At 46.3% G+C, this 22,500-nt stretch overlaps 2 protein-coding genes across 11 annotated transcripts in view; one reads left to right on the plus strand and one right to left on the minus strand.

Annotated features, from left to right (window-relative positions):
* Window positions 1-7,081, plus strand: part of lhfpl4a (LHFPL tetraspan subfamily member 4a) — a 33,627-nt gene extending 26,546 nt beyond the window's left edge. The window contains exon 3 of the mRNA XM_062545269.1: window positions 6,970-7,081. Within this exon, the coding sequence (XP_062401253.1) occupies window positions 6,970-6,974 (5 nt within the window). The 3' untranslated portion in view covers window positions 6,975-7,081. The remainder of the gene's footprint in view (window positions 1-6,969) is intronic.
* Window positions 7,082-20,393: 13,312 nt separating this feature from the next.
* setd5 (SET domain containing 5) overlaps window positions 20,394-22,500 on the minus strand; it is a 31,663-nt gene continuing 29,556 nt past the window's right edge. For all 10 annotated transcript variants that reach the window (XM_062544604.1, XM_062544599.1, XM_062544598.1 and 7 more), the window contains one exon: window positions 20,394-22,500. This exon is cut by the window's right edge and continues 810 nt beyond it. The gene's annotated coding sequence lies outside the window, so the exon portion shown is untranslated.

Here is a 22,500-nt window from a genome sequence, read left to right on the forward strand (position 1 = left end):
ACACACACACACACACACACACACACACACACACACACACACACACACACACACACACACACACACACACACACACACACACACACACACACACACACACACAGCACAGCACAGACACACTCACATCAACATGCATGCTCATATTTCTGCCATGGCTGCCTGATTTGGGTGCTGTGTTATATTTGAGTGTGGGGGGTCTAAGGAGGGCAGACAGGGGAGAGTTGAGGGGTGGTGGAGGTTCTTGAGATGTGGGTGGGGGTGGTGGGGGTGGTGGGGGTTACAGCATCTGTGACTGGCTGGGAATCGGTGTTGCAGCATCAATAAAAACCTGCTGGCGAGGAGCCAAGCCTCCTCCAGCTTTTATTTGTTCCCTCTTTAATCCAGTCCTGTGCTGCCTCACCATTAAAATGGCAGATAACCCCCCCCCCCCCCCCCCCCCACTCTCTCTCCTTTTCAGAGATGGTATGTGGGTTTACATTCTATTTGCTAGCATGGTCAATCACATGATCAGATAAGATGGCTTGGCCAAGTACAGTAAAATACCTCCATTTCCTTCATTTGTGCTGAGAGGTTCATGACATATCAGTGTTAAATGAGACTATCTTTAGAGCCACTCTCTAGGATCACTCTACAAAGGGATGTTGTTGAGTAAGAAACAACAAACAACAACAGCAGCAAATTTAATTTATATAGTGCTTTTCAACACACCCAAGAAACCCTGGACAGGGACAAGCACTAACTTCAAATTCACATGAGGATGTGTCAAAAACTGACATGCTGAAAACTGATAGCCTATTGATAAAAGCATCAGCTCAATTAAACGCTGTAAGTTTCACACATCGCCTTTTTGTTGCTGAACAATGTTGCATGATAGTAGTACCTGTAGAGTATAACATAGTAAAAGGCCTCCTTAAAGGCACGGTATATAAGGTTTATTGACATCTAGTGGTGAGACTGTAGATTGCTACCAACCGAATACCTTTCCAGAGTGCAGAAGATACAGTGCCCATGAGGTGCCATAAAACAGGCGATAATGCACTTGCAGCAGCCTTGACCTCCACACACCAATTCCAGCCTCCTGCTGCCTCCACCACTGGAGTCCCCTATTTGGACAGAATTCTGTTCTGGAATGTCCACAGCTCCCTATATTCTGTTCTGGAAGTGGGGATAGTTGCTGGGATTGACAAAAAAAGAACAGAAAATGAATTGGCATGGCATTGATGTCTTTCTGTTCAAGATAGCTCTGCCTTGATAGGATAGTGGATCTGTACTAATCTCATTGATCTCATAGATGTTATGCTTTGCTTCACTTTTCCACTTATCCACTTCAATTATTGTGCACAGCAGATTCATCCACTTATGGACAATCTCATGTGTCATCAATATCAAAACATTGAGGCCTGATGCTTCTTAACAGACTTCAGCCAGACTGTTCCTGACTCTAAGCATCCAAATCAAATAAAAAAGGGCTTAGATGACGGTGCAGCAACATGTATGTATATATGAATGTTTATGTTCATGCTAGTCCATGTTAGTGGTAATAATCAGGCCCTCACTCAATAATTTTGGCCCTCACTCATTGTCGACTTAACTAAGGTGAAAAAGGACATCCATCTTCCTCCACAGACTTGCTACAAAGACAGGCTGAGTACATTTTGAAATATCCGGAACAGTCTCCATGAGGTCCCCCTTTTCAATAGGACGAGCAGTCCAGTGCTGCTGTATTTTGACCTTGTGATTTTTCTTGACAGTGACTGCATGTAACAGGCATGTGAACTAAACAAACCCTTCTATTCTGTCTTCACAGATTTCGCAGTATCGAGGGTAAGTTGACCGCTGTTGTGGCTTCTGTGATTGTGTCACTGTGTGGTGGTCAAAGCGTCAGTGTTGTGGTGGTGGCTTCCCATTCCTCACAGACACAGTAGTGTGCAGTGGGCCTTGCCCAGGTGTACGGACCAACTCATAGCTCCGCCAGCCAGCCGTGCCCCACGTCACATGTGCCCCTACTGGTGCTCCGAGTCAGACGTAACCTGGCACGTCTGGCGACAGCACACACACACACACACACACACACACACACACACACACACACACACTTGCATGCCAGCCATTAATGTCGCTGTCTGAACCCTGAGCCCTCCAGGCGGCATCGCTGTAAAAAAATAGACAAAATAAATAAGCTAAAGCAGTAGCCATGGGTAGAGCAGGAGGATATGGAGTGCATGTTGTATGTCAGGCTGAGTGTAGCATTAGCTACTCCCTCGGGACAAGAGGCCGCCTGCATCACACACACACACACAGCGGGAGCACCAGTGAAGCAGTGCCTGGCACTGAGCGAGCGCTGGCACGTAGCGGGCGTTAGGATGGGCTAAGTGACGCTAACATGTCCTTTAGAAATCCATCTCGGCGCACCAAAGGGAAGGAGGGAAGAAACACCCTCAGCGTAATGACTCGACGACAACAGCCGGAGTATATCACAACAACAGTAGCACAGCAGCTGCTCAGATATGGTGTGAATTGAGTGCTTGGCGTTCTCCATGAAAAATGAATTGGTTAAAAAGCAGCACAGATGCCCGGAGTGAGGAAAACACGTACGTCAAGCAGCTATTAGTCTTGTCTACAAAAAAAAGAGAAGTGCATTTAACGTGCCTTTGTTTAGAACACTTAGTGAGAGTTTCTAATGGGAGTTGAGCAGAGCTCATGAACGCAGTACACAAGCACATAAAAGGCTGCTCTCTTGGCTGCTGAGGAGTTTAGTTGAACTCGTCAAAATTTCCCAAAGATAAATAATGAAGCACCTCGGAATCCACAGCATGAACTTGCTCATATTTACAAGACAAGACATGCTTCATACACAATTCAACCACTTTTAAAATGACTTTTAAAAAGAACTAGAATTGCTGGTATACTGTAGGTGCTAGAGGCAGCACTGCTGATAACCTATGAGTAAGGAGTATATGTCTTGTGTTGATGTGAAGCAGAACACATTCTAAGGTAGGAAGCTGTAGGGCTGAAAAGAGAAGTTTGTATGGCCAGAGTGGATGAAGAAGCTTGGAGATGTTGAAATGAATTACATAATGACCTGCCACACAGACACTAACAGTCCTTTACATTGCAGCCACTGCACCTGACTTCGACCCTCCGACTGGATGGAGTAAGATCAGTTCACCTTTTCCGATTCTGACCGTTTATTCCCGACCCCCTTCCCAAGCCGTCTCAGTGGTTGTGTGTTCTCTGGAGAGATGTGCATGGCCAACCCAGTGGCACGCAGCCTCTCCTGACGCCTGTCCTCTCCCCTGTCTCCTGTGTGATCACAGCACAGATGCATACACAACACTACCACAATAGGTTTAAAGCTCTCCTAGGTATCCAAAGCACCTTACAGTGAAGGGGGGGGGGGGCCTCAGTACAGCTACAAGAAATATGCAGCACCCACCCATGTTCCCCACCCACTCCCATAGCCTTAGGAGTGGTCTTATAGGGAGGCTACGCCGGGCACGTTCCCCGAGCCTCTGCTACCGCGGTCCCGTTCATGGAGCATCTGATGCAACAATTAGATCCCAGTGTAATCAATGGAGCGGGCTACAGCAGGCGTGGCAGAGGCACATTTTCATTACACCAGTCTTCAACAACGGTTTTTACGCCCCGCAAATGGAGCGCTTCACTATAGCAGAGCAGCAGGGTAGATTTGAGTTTGTCTCTGTCAGAAATGGCCATTAGAGGGACTGGCCTTAGTGTACATGATTACACATGGGCACATGCTGTCTGTGTGCTGTACTATATACAGATGGTCAGTGTGGGCAGTAGAGTGTGTGGCTTACAGATGCTGTGTGTGTGTGTGTGTGTGTGTGTGTGTGTATGTGTATGCCCTCAGTGTCACACTTAGCCTTTGACCTCCGGCTGCTGTTCTAATGTGTCTAGTGATCTAGTGTGATTTCCCCCGGATCTCCGAGGGGCCTGTTTTCAGCCTGGTTGCTCTTGTGACAGAGAGTAATGAGCTCCCTAAGCCTTGTGTGTGTGTGTGTGTGTGTGTGTGTGTGTGTGTGTGTGTGTGTGTGTGTGTGTGTGTGTGTGTGTGTGTGTGTGTGTGTGTGTGTGTGTGTGGGTGTGGATGTGTGTGTGTGCTGTGTGTGTGTGTGTGTGCTGTGCTAGTTTGTTGTTGTAGCTTTTTTTCTTCTTTTTAAATAATGGACACTGAGTAATTAATATTTCACACAGTCGTTTGTGGGCCAGCATATTGCAACCTCCCACGAAGCAGAACCTGTGATTCAGGGCAAACATCCCAAATGTTCTGTAAACACACATCAGGTCTGAAGTGTGTTTGTCTCTGTGTCTGTGTCTGTGTCTGTGTCTGTGTGTGTGTGTGTGTGTGTGTGTGTGTGTGTGTGTGTGTGTGTGTGTGTGTGTGTGTGTGTGTGTGTGTGTGTGTGTGTGTGTGTGTGTGTGTGTGTGTGTGTGTGTGTGTGTGTGTGTGTGTGTGCGTGCGTGCGTGTGTGTGTGTGCGTGTGGTTGGGTGGTGGTATTCCAGGTGGCATTGTAACGCTCTGCCAAGTGTTTTCTTTCTTCTCTCTACCCCGGCTCCTCTCACTGTCTGGAGCGTGTGTGTGTGTGTGTGTGTGTGTGTGTGTATGAGTGTATGAGTGTGTATGAGGGGGAGGGGGGGTGATGTGGGTAGACTGTCCTGTTCGTGCTGTTCTGCTGGACAGCCTGCCAAATCTGACACCTGCTCTGGCTGAAGCACCAGGGCTGCGTAAGTAGATTAGAGGGGTTGTAATCCCTGCTCGTGTTGCTCTCTCCTCTCCGCTCCTCTCCTTTCCATTCTCACCTCTCTCCTCTCCTCTCCTCTATTCTCCTCTCCTCTCCTATCTTCACCTTTCTCCTCTCCTATCCTCACCTTTCTCCTCTCCTCTATTCTCCTCTCCTCTCCTCTCCTATCCTCACCTCTCTCCTCTCCTCTATTCTCCTCTCCTCTCCTTTCCATCCTCTCCTCTCCACTCCACTCCTCTCCTCTCCTCTCCTTTCCTTTCCTCTCCTCTCCTCTCCTTTCCATTCTCACCTCTCTCCTCTCCTCTCCTCTCCTTTTCTCTATTCTCCACTCCTTTCCTCTCCTATCCTCCCCTCTCCTCCCCTCTCTCCTCCCCTCTCTCCTCTCCTCTCTCCTCTCTCTCCTCTCCTCCTCTCCTCTCCAGACGCCCCTATACAGGCTATAGATGTTCTAATCCCATCTTCATTCAATTGGCTGGAGTTTTGGAGGTGAGTCATCAGGATAGTGACATGGCGTTCTGATGCTGGCTGGCCAGGGTCAGGTAAACAACAGCGCAGCTGTCCTGTCCTCTGTCCAGCTCAGAGCTGACCGTCTGAGTGCGCCAGGGCTCCCCGGAGCAGAAAGAGACGAGCGGCGTGTCGAGTATTTCATCAGCGCTCGCAATTCTCTTTCTTTTGACGGTTCTTTTGTTTTTGCTGAAGCAAATTGACAAATAGATACGTTGTCTCGCAATAAAGGTCACTCGCTACCAAACAGAAGAGAAAGCAAAACAAAGCTGTGCCCGGGCAGCTGCAAGCCAGAAACACCGTGATGTAATGGAAACACAGCTCAGCTCAATAACTCCCTTCAGAGTGCGAGAGACGAAATGGGGCTGTCTAAAGCACTCGGAGGCATTCATCTCCGAGATGGAATGAGCCCTCGCTGAAATGTCAGTAAACTTGTATTAAAGCGTGACCTTTCCAGGATAGTCTGTTTGTTTGTGTTGTGTTGTTTCTCACACTGGGATTGAGAGCTGTGGATGTGCTGGGATTGAACGCCCCCTGTAACGGAACACAAAGCGTGTTCTGTTTATTTCCATGCCACTCTTCCACTTGTTTTCCACTTCTGTTTTTTTTTTTTATATATTCCTCTCGTGCATGAAGTGGATAAGACCACATCACAACGTGCTCAGATATGAGACAGTCGGGCGAGTTTGTATGTGTGTGTGTGTGTGTGTGTGTGTGTGTGTGTGAGAGAGAGAGAGCAAGAGAAGGAGAGCTTACAGATAGCTTGGTGAACTGATCATATTTCACACAGCATACAGATATGTCTGCCTTCAGGTTTGTGGACCAGCCAGGAGGATTGACTGTGAGAACACGGCTCTCCAACTACAATGAGCTTTAGATACAGAAGTGAAATACCTATAGTAGAAACCCAACTGATGGGGACTCTGCTCAACACAGTAAAAGAAACATGATACCAGCCTTTAGGTGCTTATGGTGTGCAGAAGAGTGAGGAAATATTCAGTAAGGAGCAAACCTGTTCATCCACATACACTGGTCTCAACAAACTGTCTGAATTTAAAATGTGATAGACTAAGAGGTTTTTTTGTTTGTTTTAAAGAAAACACATAGACATGGCTGAACGAGAGAGAAGCGGTTCCTACATCTTGCGCTAATTCCTCTTCGGATGTTGTCTGGTGCATCCTTAATGACTTCAACGTGCTGTAGAAAGGGCAGTTAGGGGGTTGGTTCAGTGTGACAGAGGAACTGCCTCACATCATATGGTCTGATCAGAGAATATGTTTCTTAAAGCACTTGTTCCTTACACACATCAAACGTCTGTCTGTGCATGTCCATGTTTTTGAGTCAGGCTAGTGCTTCACGGTTGGTGGCTCACAGCCTTCACATGACTTCCAGAGCCGCTGCCCTAAAGACATGTCAGCTCGGCACCGGACACAGATCGGGACTGACGTTCCACATTATTCAGTAGAACATTCCATGGTGGCAAAACAATTGTGAAATCTCTTCATTTTTCCTAGATGTCGTCACATCCCGCATAACCTTGTTCCTTACAGTACGCCACCCAATTCCCGTGCTTCCCCTCCCTGCCGTAACCCTGCCTTGGTTCAGTGTTCCCCTTCTGTGTCCCCAACCTCTTTAGAAGAGAACAGTTTCTAAAATCGTTTTTCCTCTGTCTCTTGTGTCTTCTTGTGGTCTTGGCAGATTGAGATCCGGGATATGAAGGACCCTCGCTATGGAGTGCAGCGGTTTCACTGAAAAGTCGGTGCCTCCTCCCACTCCTCTCTCTGCTCCTCGGGCTCCAGGCCCCCTCTCCCCCTCGCCCCTTCTCCTCCTCCTCCTCCTCCTCTCCCCCTCTCCTCGGGTCAAAGTGTCTGACCTCAGGGAGGAGGCTGTTCACACAGCGGTTTTGTATTATAGGACTGGACAGGATTCTAGGAAAAGAAAAAAAAGAAAAGGAGAAACTATTCTGTATCATTTTAGCTGTTTGAAGAAGACCTGCTAACAAAGAACTATGTCAGCTTTACAAAAAGCAACACCTCTGGGAACATGACAACACAGCATTGCTATAGCGTCTTATTTCTATGATGATGATGATGATGATGATATCGAAGCTGAAGATGTAATTACGATAATTATGCTTGCAGCAGCTGTAACCTGTTCCAATTTGCATATTTTATCAAAACAGAAAAGGTAAAGATTTCTAGCTTTAAAAAGAAAGAAAAAAAGGTTGTTATGAATTGCATTTGTTCAAGCGCCTGGGTGCTACTTTGGAGACACATGAAAAAAGTACAAACCAAAAATCTGAAAAAAAGAAAAAAAAGATCAAAAGAAAAAACTTTTTGTACAGCACAGTGTGTAATTTTGTCCTTTTCTGACCGATTTTGAACACCCTATTTGTACCTATAGTCCTCTGCCTCCGAGACTTCAGAGGAACAGATGGAGTATGTTTATTTGTAAATAATGTCTTTATATGGAAACAGGGTACAGGCTTAAAGAATTTATCCTTGAAGTTCATATTCCCTTCCCTGGCCCTTTCAAGAGTGTATTTGTCAAACTATACCTTGCCATTATCGTTTCACTTCATATACCCTTATATGTAAGCAACCCTCCAACAATATTATCCCACCATATACAACTGATGATGATGATGATGATGATGATGATGATGATGATGATGATGATGGTGGTGATGGTGATGGTGATGATGATGATGTTATATATATATATATATATGATGTTATGTAAAGACAATAGTGATGGTAATATGTTCTACTGAGATCAAATAGTGAACATGTAAATGTGTTATCATAATACTGTGTTTTATCACAGCGCAGTGATTGATCTGAAGCATTCATAGGTCAAACTGTCATTGACCCCCTTGTGTCGTGGTGGGTCTCACCTTCATGGGTTATCTGTGATTGCTGGGTTTCTGATCCGTTCTTGTGGCTGTGTGTAGTTGTGTTCTTTTGGACCCCGTTCTGTTTGGAGGAAATGCCCTGCATGCTGCATTCAACTCAGGCCCCGCCCTCGTCACAGACTTCCACTGGCCCCACAAGGCCAGGCCTGACCAGTCGATTACCGATCGCTCTCACCCTTCATCAGTCACCCCCCCTGGAGGCCACCATCTCCGCGCGCGCGCGCGCGCGCGCACACGCACACACACACACACACACACACACACACACACACACACACACACACACACACACACACACACACACACACACACACACACACACACACACACACACACACACACACACACACACACACACACACACACACACACACACAGATAGAGACTGTGAAGCCCAGTGGACCGGTGCCTGACTACTACAATTCCACAACGCTCCTCTCCTCCTCTCCTCCTCTCCTCTCCTCTCCTCTTGGGTGAGAAGGATGCCTCAGCAGTGTGGCTGCAGCAGTGGAGTGGTGCTGAGAGCAGCTAGCGGCTAGCGGCGCTGCATTCTCTTTGCTTCAATGGGTGGTCTGTACTTTTCACCGCTAGCTCACAGCGGGACGCCAGCCCACAAACGTTACGCACTGAGCTGCTCCACATCCTCAATGAACGGCATGTTTTTCAGCGTAGAGGAACCCCCCCCCCCAACCCACCCACCCACCCATCCGACCGAGCGCCTTTCACACACACACACACACACACTCCCACTCTCACTCAGTACCCTTGACTTACAGTGTAAAGTATGCCCCCAAAACAACTCTGGTGCTTTTATAATGGTTGTTTTTGTTTTCTTTTGGCTTTGTTTGTCTGTTCTGTTCAGATGGGGCGGGGGGGGGGGGGGGGGGGGGCTGATGAGCTGTCCTTCAGTTTACTGTCCAGCATTTCTCTTTGTGTGGCAGACTGCTCTAGAGTCAAAGCCTGCAGTTCCTTTGACAGCTGACCCAAATGCTGACCCCACCCCCCATCTCTCAACCCACCCACCACATACACACACACACACACACACACACACACACACACACACACACACACACACACATTTTTGGTACCACATTGTCACGGCTGCCTTAGTGCCTCCGGTTACTGTGTTGCCCCGGTGGATGATGTGGGTGAATCAGCAGTGGACGCTGAAGCTGGGCACACTGGGGCTCACCGCCTGGCCTCGGCTCCCCTGGCCTTCACATCCGCAGAGCGGCCTACAAGGAGGGGGGATCCAATGGAAGGTGCCAATGGAGGGCTGGTTGAGTTGAGTAAGGTGCAGAGATGCGAAAGCAGCAAGCAAATGTCCCATCCCGGACATCGGGATGGTCAAGGCCTGGGCTGAAGTTAACAGCATTCACTCTGTTAACGCCATGAGGAGTGGAAGTTTCTACAATCCCTCTTTTACAATCTGTTCCTTTATCTCACCCTTTTCTTCTGTTTCGGTTCGCTCATCATCAGTACCGCTGGGGACTTGTAAATGCAAACAATTGTATGTTTCCTTGATAGTATTTCAGTGAGTGTCAGTGTGGTTTTGGGCAACTATTCTGTTTTTCTTTTGTCTCTTTTCTTCACTTCACCATCCACTCATCATTCCAGAGGTTTTGTTTGTTATGTTTGGTGCCGTTCCTAGTGTGCGACTGTGACCACATCTGACCAGTGCGTAGGTTTGATCTTGACCAGACATGACCAGGTGTGGATCTCCAAAAAGAAGAGAGACCTGTCATAGGTGGATTGTTAGATTGATGTAGTTAAGCACTAGTTATCTCCTCTCATGTTACTTTTGAGTTCTGTTTCTGTCAACAGGTCTTCTAAGGCCCATTTCAGTGGCATGTTGGTGTGTGTGCGTGTGTGTGTGTGTGTGTGTGTGTGTGTGTGAGAGAGAGAGAGAGAGAGAGAGAGAGTAAAGTAGAGGCAGACTGCTCTACCACTGGGGAGAGGTTCCACTGCACCCTTTAGAAAAACAAAAACGTTCCAGTTCCAGTGGTGTCAGAAGAGCAGCCAGCAGGGGTTCTGTTGTGGTTTGGCTTGAGATGATCCCTCATCTTTGTCCGGCACCATATCACCTGTGGGAATGCGTGCAGGTGGCACCTGTGGGAATGCGTGCAGGTGGCCATTCTGGGGAGGTTGGTGCGCACGAGAGAGACGTCACAGTGACGCGCTCCACACCCTGCCTGACGCAGGGCCGTCGGTGATGAGAGCCGATGCCCACCACGTGTCCTCCCACCTCGCCCTCCTGGCAAATATTTACGGAGGGCTTTTAATATAGCGAGGCGTCAGGTGGGCACCGCACACGGCTGCAGCTGGAGGAAGAGCTGGGCTGGAACTTCTGTGTTTTCCTAACGTCGGCCTCGGATAGCAGCTCCTCTCTCAACTGTCTCCAGGTCCAGCGCACGCAGAAAGCCGGCCTCTCGCCGCCTGTCCTGCGGAAAGAAACAGATCGGCCAGATTTTTCCAGCGCGGTCTCTTACACCAGTCCCACAAGAGCACACTCAGTGCTCCATGTACTCACAGACATGGGTTAGTGCACAGGCAACAGGAAAGAAAGCTATGGCATGGTTACATGGAAGGGCATCCCTAATGGCTACCGTGCAGACTTAGACATGGTAGCACTGGGTACCAAAGGGAAAGAAAGGGGAAACAGCCTACACTTCACAATACTAGTGATAAAGGGGATAAAGAATACAATTCACTTGTCATAAACTTAATCTACAAGAGTGCGTTTACTTTCTTTAAATTAATCCATAGTTGCATAGATGGCGGCATTTAAGTATTATAGTGACACTGGATATGCCAAGCAGTTTCAATCAGTCAAGTTGTGGACATAAGGGCACATGTTATTCATTTCATTTCTCAGAAGATTTCAAACGGTTTCTACATGGCATTGTAAATTACAAAAACATCTGTGAAGAATGGAGGAAACTCAAAATCTAGATTTTAAAAACATCTCTGGAAGATCTTTTCTGGCAAAAGAAATCACCTGCACTGTCACTTTTCTTTTCCAGTTGCTTTCTCATAGTTTACCATTATTTCTGTTTTTAATGTGCCAAAACAAGATATAAAAATATGACAACTGTGGGCAGATCTTATTTAACGGTTTCTATCTTGAGTTATGATATGTAACTACTGCTGCATATATTTTTTCCCTGTGGATCCTGTGTTGAATGCCTTTCTGTTGATTATTATTATTTATTTATTTTAAATACAAAGTAAGATGCTGCCCGGTCTCTGTGTTTTGATAATGGAATGTTTATGCAAGATTGTCAGCGGAGAGTCAAAGATGGAAGCATAGTCATCACCACTTAGCCATTGTTGGTGTTACTGTTTTATCAAAAAAGCAAGAAATAAATCAGTTGAATATCAACCGTTTTTTAGCACATGTGTCAAGAGGCTGTGGTCTAATGTGGCCTTCTTTCAAAGATATGATATGAAGATATTCTAATAGGTCTACACAACTCATGATAAAAGACTCAGCATAGTGATGCCCTCTGTGTCAATCGGCTGTCAAAAGCCATGCTCTTTGCTCAGTCTTACTTTTCAGGTGAGTTTTATATAGTAGGCCTACAGGTACTGTATTTCATTTTCCTCTCCAACTGCCTTCAAAAACATTACATTATAACAATAGTCTTCCCTATGACACACACCCCCACCCCATGTACAATATATCCCTAACATGTCCATGCAATAAGCCTTTGGTGGATATTGACAGATGTTACATGTTAGTGTGAAGCTCTTTTACAACAAACAGCCAGTCTTGGCTCTGTGACTCCACAGCTGATCATTTGGGCAGGCAGATGAAGATGTTGCTGATGAGGATGTGTCACACACACACACACACACACAGGCATACGCACGCACGCACAGAGCGAGATGGCTGCTGTGCCCTGAGTTCCCCTGCTGTCCCTGAGTCTCATCTGTTTGCAGGCGGCCAGCCGTACGGAAAGGCCACTGGACTGTCACTGATCAACCGTATCCGTCCTGACGAGACGAGAGTGAGCTCGCTCGCTCCCCCGCCGCACCGGCCTCACGACTCTCTCCAGGCAGTCACACATGCAGCTACAGGAGTAGACCACGTCCCCAGTGGCCCCACATTGGCCATTTGTGTACAGCGTTAGACAGGCTACGGATGTCCTTAACTCTATATGTTTACCGCTACGGATGTCCTTAATTCTATATGTTTACCACTATGGAAGTGGCTCATGGTATATGTTTACGAGATGGGTGACCCTATTCATACGGTACATGCCACAGTGACTCCAAGAGCATCACTGCAGTCTTACTTGATGGTCTTTTGATGGCCACCGTCATCTTCAAAACCCCTTACTCTAACTGTAACCCTAACCTAACCCCAGCACCCTCTGGGAGGCGCGGTCTTCACGTCATCAGTGGGCGCCCCAAAGGCCATACTGCTGCAGTCTTTACCAAAGAATGATATGTCTTGTCAGAATGAATGATGTCTGTCGGCATCATATGTCATGTGCAGACCCATTAGCCAATCAACTCAACATCTGATTGGGAGAGTTTAGGGGTGGTTGTGGTACATCACGGTGAAACGCAAGCCTGTGGTAGTCTCTCTCCTGGCTCACCACCAGCAGCTTCACACCCCACTGCACTGGTTAGCGTTTTCTGTTAGCATACTATTTTTAGCCGCGCTGGTGGGGCGCTGAAAAGATGAAGTGCATGCATCACGTTAGGTCACGTGAGACTGTGTAGGCTTTTTTCGCTTTGCTTTTGTTGTTGCTATATGCGTTTGCCAAGATGGAGAGGAAAATAAGTGCCGACTTCAACTCTCAAAGGCTCTTGGCCCGCAGCCCCCACCACCGCTGTTTGTCTCTCATTTCATAGCATTAGTCCCAGTCAGCCTGAGGCCCTTTGCCTTAAAAGCCTGCGTCAGGCAGGCAATCAGGAGAGCCTCTCTTGGTTTGGGTTCTGATTGGGTGGGACTAGATGAGTGCATCTAAAGGTCAGAGGTCACAGCTAAAGTGAAGGTGATATACGGAACTTTTCAAATACTGTAGGAAACGCCCGGTCTCCACACGGCCCATTCCTCAGATAGCCCGTTTCTCGCCAGGCAGACACAGACCATTTAGCTCCATCATGTACGTCATGATACCTCACATCCCACTACACAGTTTCCATTGGTGGTGATTGCTGTACCCACACTGGACATTCAAATTGCTCTGACTGCAAGACAGCCGACAAAAATATCTGACATCCAAACCGTGGCGCGACTGGCTGGGGCACCTGCACCACACGCCGGCGACCCAGGTTCGATTCCCGCCCCGTGGTCCTTTCCGGATCCCACCCCGACTCTCTCTCCCACTCAGTTTCTGTCTCTCTCTACTATCCTGTCATGAAAGGCATAAAAGCCCAAAAAATCCAACAATAAATCCAATGTGATTGGCCAAGAGCTGGAGCATTGATTGTCTTCTAGTCAGGGATCACCAGCCTCGTCACACTGCATGACAAATCAGGCGGCAATTCTGGGCCAGTGTACAGCTTGCTAGTCCCATATTGTGTAGCTGGTCTGGACTCAGTAAAATGGCTTCTTCTACACCTGTTTAACAAGCACTTGAGCTGGCACTAATAGTTTTTTTTTCCTTGCTAGCTCATCACTGGACACAAATAACATAAGAATAAATCACAAATAACAAGATATAATACTTAGCCACACAGGAGTTTTAGAATTCTGTTGTTATTCACTGTTTGCTTAAAAAAAAAAAACGTAAAAGAATGAGGTCACTGAGAGTGAAACAGGAGCCCACAGAGTGAGACGGCGCGTGATGGATAAGGAAGAGGGAAGATAAAAAAGGTAACATGCAGGATGAAGTGAAACCGACAGAGAGAGGAACCTTTGAAAATCACACCAAAGCAGGAGCATGAGAGAGAGAGAGAGAGCAGGGGTAGGGGAGCTGGAGAGAGGGAGAGGGGGAGGGGGAGAAAGAAGGGAGAGAGAGAGACAGAGGTAGAGAGAGAAAGAGGGAAGGAAGAGAGAGAGAGAAAAGGGAGGGAGGGAGCGAGGAGGGAAGGGGGTAGAATAACAGATGGGCAGTCTGTCTGGCACTCGTTTTCAGAGGGCCATTTCCTGTCTGCTCACTGTGTTGTGGTCAGTAGCGGCTGGACAGAAAGGCCGAGAGAGAAGAGACTGACAGTGAGACAGAAAGAGAGAGAGAGAGAGAGAGAGAGAGAAGAAGAAGGGTAGACAGAGTCAGTATGCTTAAGACAGGCAGACAGGCAGAGGGAGGAGAGGAGAGGAGGAGAGAAGAGGAGAGGAGAGGAGAGGAGGGGAGGGGAGAGGAGAGGAGGGGAGGGGAGAGGAGAGGAAAGGAGAGGAGGAGAGAAGAGGAAAGGAGTGGAGAGGAGGAGAGGAGGAAAGTCCAGCAGAGGCAGACAGTCCTGGGCGCTGCCAGAACATATGCCAACCCACTAGCAGGCACTAAATGGGCAGCCGCGCGGCTGCCAGGTGCACAGGGGAGGCGTGGAGGGGAATCGCCAGGTCCATTCTCACTTTGATCATGCCGCCGTGGGAGCCTGGCATCGCCTTGGAAACCATGCCCGAGCCCAACTGCCGCTGAATGGATCCCCTGCGGCGGTGCTTCGACCTCATTGGCTGTCTGGGGTCCAACGCTGTGCACCTGTGTGGTCCAAGCGTCGACTCCACCCCCCCCCCCCTCCACCCCACACACACCCCCCTCTGCAAAGGGGATGGGAGAGAGGGAGAGAGGGAGAGAGAGGGAGAGAGGGAGAGTGGCAGAAGAGGAGGAGGTCTTGAAAGATGAACAGGATCATTGCCCCGTGGCCAGAACAAGACTCAAATGACAGGAACATCAGGAGGCACTGTACATGGTGAACACAAATACACAAATACAGTCACAAGGTTAACCATATCAGAGCAACGGAAAATGATGTAGGGCAACAAATACAGGGCTGGATTCATTTAATGTATGTGTTTATGTCTACTCATATTAACTAGCATACTCTGTGTGTGTGTGTATGTGTGTGTGTGTGTGTGTGTGTGTGTGTGTGTGTGTGTGTGCGTATTTACAATCACATGGGTGGCCTACGCCTGTGGTGAGAGCCATGTGCCAAAGCAACTCTGCGTAGCACGACGTCAGAGAGTATGCTGATCTGCGTATGTATGAATGAGTGTGCGTATGTGTGTGTGTGTGTGTGTGTGTGTGTGTGTAGAGAGAGAGAGAGTGTGTTTGTGTGAGAGGGCGAGGTCATGTGCATTTAGCATGCTCTCACACACTGTGACCTTTTCACGCGCACTCTGCGGTTCTGCTGAAATGACTGACACGTTTACTTTCCATTCCATCTGAAGGAACAAGATGTGCTGGACGACTCGTCGAGACCACACCTTATCTGGGGCAGATGACTGCGCTGAGGTGGGAGCTAAGCTAGGACCGCCACCGTTGGTTTGAGTCTCTTTGTTTGAGTCTGTCTCAATCAGCCCAGTGATTTGCAAGGCTCTGACACAGAATCTGATCATGTCCTAGACTAGGCCTACCATAAATTGCTACAGTCAGTTTGATGCTGTCACTGGACAGTGTTGCTATTTTTACATTTTCCCTGAGAAACACAGGTCCATGGAATCATCAAAGCAACAGCCTACTTCCGAAATCAGAATTCTTTTTGACATTTAATAAACAGCTAAATCAGGGCTATTTGATGATTCTGAAAGAGCGGTTCTTCCAAGTGTTTGCATTATTTAGGTTTGGAAATAGTTCACCTTTTTATTGTGTACTGTGCTTTGCTATATGACACGTTCCACAGTTATTTTGCTGAAATGTTTACACACGCACGCATAGTCACACAACCACACACACAACATTTTCATTCAAATCAGAAAAGAACAGTTACTACTTCATCTACTGAAAGCTCAAATGTGGTCCTGTTAGGCCATATGTGTGTATGTGTGTGTGTGTGTGTGTGTGTGTGTGTGTGGGCGTAAACAACATGCCCTAATTCGTCTCAAGGCACAGCACACTGTAGCAGATTAGCCTTGCTATATTAGCAGGTATCAATCAGATGTTATGCAACTTTGTAGCAAGCAGTGGCATTGAGCTCAAAGAAGAGCTGATTCCGGTACGGACTTGGCTCTGATCTGGCACGGCATGTGTCTGTTGCACAAACATCCCCATGCAAAAAAAAACAGGATAATCTACTATGAATAATTTCAATTTTCTTCATTCCTGACATGTCTCATTGCCAGCCCATAAGCTTTCATCCTTGTGTTACCAAATGCCTAGTGCTAGGCCAAAGCATGTCACAAGGAAACCCAGAGTCCAAAAAATGATATTTATACATCTTAGCTGTCTTTGAGACTATGAAACCATCTTGATTGTGCCCTGTATGGCACACTTATTTGAGAAATGATTCATTTAAAGCAATAGCCTACAATGTAATTGTTCATTATTATTATTATTATTATTATTATTTTCTTGGATAAAAGCAACTGCCATATACCACCTTTCCATTACTCCTAAAATTCCAACATTCAACTAAGAACTCAGCATTCGAGGCTACTATCTGAAAGCCTATTCTCACCATCACGCTTCATTCTGACGGTGTCGAGTTAATGACAATGCATAGGTCTATGGGTAGACTGGATTACAACAGTTTTTTTTGTTCATCTCCAGAGCCTAAGGCTAACGATCATCACCTCCCACTTCTGGAGAGCAGGACTTGAAGTGCTCCACTGTGCTCGATTCAGGTATGCACCAGATCATTCAAGATGTGAAAAGAGATAATTATATATAATGACTTCAAAAGTGTTCCTTGCTTTAATTTCTTTTGAAGGGCATCAAAGATTTCACCCAGCAGAAGGGGGGAGTAGGTGGGCGCTCTGTCACAACCCTCAGAGGACCTTATGAATCCTACTAGGAATGAGCCCGTACTGTACTGGACAGAGGGCTGGTTTAATTACACATCAATGTCCCACTCGATTTTAAACCTGAAGCTCAGGCCTAAAGGCATAGTTCTAACAACTCTAAGGCTTTCAGTTCAAACCTTAAGGATCAAAAGAGCTGCTGTCTCTGTCTCTAAACTGCCTGAGTGATATGATAACTGCATTTGGCCTGCCAGTCTTATTCAGACTCTCTACGATGTTCTTCTTTCCACATCTTCAAACAGGACACCGCTGTACTGAATTCCTCGGACAACGGGTGTACACGATGGGCCTGCATCGGAGAAAATCCCACCCAGGTCTCTGCCTGTCTCCAAAGCTGCATGACTTCAGTGGCCGCGAACGGAAGAATCCACACCTGACGTCCGGCAGCAGACATTCCAAAGGCCGTGTCCAGTCGGAGTCCGTCACAGACCGCACAGGGGAATCCGAAAATCGTGATGTTTAAATGGAATTCTCGTTCATCCCAGACCACCTTGGCCCAGGCCGAAAAAGAGACATCCTGGAACAAGGCAGGCGAGAGGTGGGCAAGAGCCAGGAAAAGCAGAGCTGGATGACAGTGAGGCATATGCCCATGCCTACCGACTGTGACAGAAAGGATGATGGAAAGACATGAAAAAGGTGGAAAAGAGAGACAGAGAAAGAGAGGGAGAGAGACAGAAGGAGAGAGAGAGAGAGAAGGAAAAAGGAAAGGTAAATAAATAAAGGAGCATGGGCCTGAGAATCAGGATGTTTTCTCCAAGTCTTCCCATGCTCTTCTCCTCTCATCTCACAGGTGCTGATGAGACTATAAAGCCCATCTGGTGAGAGAATGAGACAGAGCAGCAGAGACAGACAGAGAGACAGAGAGAGAGAGAGAGAGAGAGAGAGAGAGAGAGAGAGAGAGATGAAGACTTGCACAGTCTGACAGAACACATAAGAAGCATTTGGTGTCTGCCAGAAGGAAAGCTGTGAAGTCCTTTGCCTGCAGCTCTCTTAGCGTCTTCTCCTTCAACAACAGACCTCACTCACCCACTGGGCCAGCTCTCTTCATTTTATTAATTGGATTTATTTTGAACTGAATGTCTAGACCATATTGGATCGATTCTTATCTATACCAATTTCCTATAGGGTACAGTATATTTGGTCCTCTCGAAAACCATCAGTTTGTTAACATGAGTTGCTGTCGGGGAGTGCTCTTTATTTTGGTCCTTGTCGTCTGCGTAAGCGTTACGAGGGCAGCCGTGTCTCGTCACACAGGTGAGTGGCTATGCACTGCACACACCTACAATTTCTATCAGTTAAAATCGGCAACATTTTAATTCATTGATTGATTAATTCAGACCTAATTCAGTTTAATTGTGAGGTTTCCTGCCATGTGTAGCCAAGGCCTCTGCCATGGTGTTGAACTGTCTGGCTTTCACCAAAGAGAAATAACAATATCAGAACTTTGGAGGGGCGCTATTCCTAGAGCAGGAGCAGACTCATGTGTAGGATGCGCAGGGATTTTTCTTTACGTACCTTCTTACGTTGGTTAATGTTGCCATCTGGTGCTCAGAGGGACTTTTCTTTACGTACCTTCTTACATTGGTTAATGTTGCCATCTGGTGGTCTTCCAAGCACACAAATGGAGAATGCACAATTTCAGGCAAAACGTTTCAGGTTATTCAGGGAGCCGCTCTGTTTGGCAGTATGGTCGACCAAATAACCACTCACCGTATATAGATGTACCCTCAACAACCAATGATCTCTGTATATGTTATTATCATTAATAATAATGAATGAATTCCTATTTAATTCTTAATTCTTCTAAATTCTTTCTTAGGGTCATGTGTGCATAAGGGGAGTCTCTTCATTCCTGGACAGACATTTCACAAGGGCTGTGACAAGTGCTATTGTCATGATCATGGCTTTGTGTGTCTTTCGTAAGTATATAATCATAATATAATTACAATCATTAACATGAAAGTATTTCCCCAAACAAAGAAAGCCTCTAGCACATTGAATGACCTCTGTGTATGAAATGTGCTATATAAATAAACTTGACTTGACTTGACTTGACTCTACACCTACTGCTACACCTCAATTGCATAATTCCATACCAAAAAGATCAGGTGAATTTAGTTTGTGAAGACTTCCTGGTTTGCCTTCTTAGACATTATGATCATTCTCTGCCCCTGGAGGAACTAACCATTAGGTGAAGCAGCCCTTGTTCTCACAATATCTCCATGACCTTTCCCTCAGACCCATGAAGCCTACATCCTGGCCCAAGAAGTGTCAGCGGCTTGCTACACACTGTGGATATCGTGTTGTGTACCGGGACAACCTCGACATGGACTGCCGACCTTACAGCTGGATCCGATGAAGATCAGTGCGTCAGTCAGATTGCCTGACAACCATGGTCATTCCTTTTGCTGATCAAGGGGCACTGCTAGATGTTGGACTGGAACATTGTGTTGTGCTTCTCATTTAATAATAACAATGCTGGTCATCATGCTTCAGGAGGGCACCTTGACAGACAGGGCAGGGCTCTTGAATTGACCCAGTCTTCCCCCGCATTACAGTGTCCCTTGGGCAAGGCCTGCCACTTAAACACAGTCCAACACTGTAGGAAAGAGAAAACCTGGTGGACAACCAGAAATTAAAGCTTGCTTGCAATGCTTCTTAGCATCTGCCCAGCTTTGAATATAAGCTAGCTGACTAAATGTAATGCAATGTAGGCTATACATGCTGATATTGGATATCAGTGAAATCCTTTTCTGGGGGAATAACTCACATTGATCTTTATTTGGCCACCTGGATCTCACCAACTCCCTCTTTGCTTTGCTTTGCCATCTATCTCTGAATTCTGTCATTCTCTGGAGACTGATTCTTAAGCAGTTGTCTGTTTGACAGGTCTGTTGATAATGTTCTCATATATTGTAAGTCTGCAGCTATTAAATAAGATATCCATACTACTGTTTTAAAACTAGAATGTTGTCATCGTGAGTATTTTATTATCAAAATGCATTGATACATCTCATCTGTTCAGTACTGTTGTCTGGTTGGTATGGGTGTAGATACCAAATATTTATTACTATGTTTGAAGTTTAAAAAAAAAAAAAAAAAAAATCAATCTCCTTTGAAAAAAAAAGGAAGTAATCTGTCCAGTTTCAAGAGGGACAGGAAGGGGAGGGGAGAAGTACAAACCAGGCAGTCTTAGCCCCGTCCTTTGATAGCACACCCAGTGTTTTCCCCACCCACAACCCACCCATCCACCCAATCCCACCCCCCCAGAACAAGAAGGGGAAAGAAAACTAATCATGCGGCAACTTTAGTGTACTATATTTTCTTGGAACAGTATATAACACGTTTTTATACAAGTACACATGATCATACGTTCTGGGATTTTGCTTTGTTTGTCATTAAGGTGCTGGTCTGTTATTCTTTTTTCTTTTTTTTTATAACCCCCGTGTCACAAAAGTCAACATTTGCATTATCGTGTCCATTTCAATACGTCTTTCGTTTTTTTTTTAACTCAAAAGTGTTTTGTGAAAGAGAGAAACATTCATGTTAACCAGTGAGTACCCTTGAGTCTTTAGGTCACTGGGTCAGAAGGAAGGGAAGGGGGGGAAGGGGGGGGGCAGGGGGGTGGGGTGGGGGGCAGACAGTGAAAATCCAGTCCTGTTCACCGACTACCCCAGTCCACCCCTCCCGAAAGCTTGATGGGGATCCTCAAACGTATCCAAGAACTAGAAAAAAAAAATAGAACAAAAAAGTATTCTTTTTGAATATTCCCATTCAATCTCCGCGACACTAATGCGGTCCTCCAGCCTGTCTGCGGTTACATCAACAGGTCCATATCCCTGGTAGGAACGTTAGGGGGAGGCCCAGGGATGTCCACTCAGTCTCAAATGATGGTGCTGTTTCTCCCCTCCTTCTTCTTTTTTTTTGAATCCCCACTGCAGTGGTCATGGCACAAAAGCTTGATGTTCACTGGGAGGGAGAGAGAGTGCGCCTCCCCCAACAAACCCCACTCTGTCCGTTTCATGAGGCAGGTACAGCATTCTGTACAAACGGAAACAACTACAAGCAGCACTTGCGTTTTTTTTTCTTTCAAAAAAAGAAAACTAAACAAACAACGAAAAAAGAATAAAAACGTACAATTGAGAGCACAGCAGCTTTCTTAACATTTAGTTCTAATTTTCTGGGGAGGTTTTTTTTTTCCTTCTTTTTTTTCACTGTCATGTTTGTGTCAGACGTGTGGAATGCTCAGATTGGTCGGGAGGCGTAGGGATTAGAGGAGAACTATTCTTGTTTTAAAAAACAAAACATGAACAATGAAGGGGATGGGAGGGGATGGGGTGGGGGGGGCAAACCTCGGAAAAGCAGTGCACTACAGTTCCTCTGCCACAGCATCCCAGCACACCAAGACAAAACAAACTGCTCCGTTCCAGATTCAAAAATGAATCTTAGGATTGTTTTTTTTTCTGCTCCTGTCCAATCAGAGCATCAGCTGAAGTCTCGCAAATCTTGGAATACAACAGGAAATCACTAAGAAAATAATATTCCAATAGGAAAAACAAACAAACTCTAAACCCAGAGATAACTGCAGCACCATGGATTAATTAGATCCGTGTGTAAGTCTGTGTGTCTGTGTGTATATATTTATGTGCGTGTGTGTGTGTTTGTCAAGTATAACAAAGCAATTCTTGAGTTGCTACAAGTAAAACAGATTAGCTATCTGGAGGGGGAAAAAAACAGAAATCAAGTAAAGATCCGGACACCAGTGTCACTGTGGAAAAAGGTCCATGGGGTTTGGAGGAGCGTGGGGGGGGGGAGCGGGGGGAGGGGAGCGGGGGGGGGAACGGGGGGGGGCACGAACAGGCCTCTGGAGAAGCGCACTGGAATGATCCGAGAGAGCACGCTCTCTTGCGCTGGTCTTACCCTGGCATTGTTCTTTTGTAATGTCCAAAAAGACTGATATATATATATAATATATATATATGTTCCGAACGGAGGATTCAGACACCCGGCTATGTGTTTCAGTAATGGACTGGGACAAATGGTGGAGTAGGGTGGTAAGGGAACTGCAGCAGAGTTTAAAAACAAACAGAAAAAACAACAACACAAAAGAGACTCTTCTGATGAGTTTCAGCACCTGTGATGAAGCAGAATCAAACGGAACCGGCGCCAGTTTCAGATTATCACAGGTGTTTACACAAACATAGTTTACCGTCTACCTTTTTAAACAAACGGGTAAATTTAAAATGATACACGATTCTTAAAGAGTTCTCATTTTTTTCCATACTCCTAAAGTTTTTTTTTTTTTTAATCCTCTTGATTCTTCTTTCGCGTCTTTAATAAATGTCCGTTTTGACGTTAGCCTACAAGTATGCTTGTGGTGATTTAGTTTATTTTTTGGTGA

The sequence above is a fragment of the Sardina pilchardus genome, chromosome 9 (genome assembly GCF_963854185.1).
Source record: "Sardina pilchardus chromosome 9, fSarPil1.1, whole genome shotgun sequence".
NCBI classification, from domain to species: domain Eukaryota; kingdom Metazoa; phylum Chordata; class Actinopteri; order Clupeiformes; family Clupeidae; genus Sardina; species Sardina pilchardus.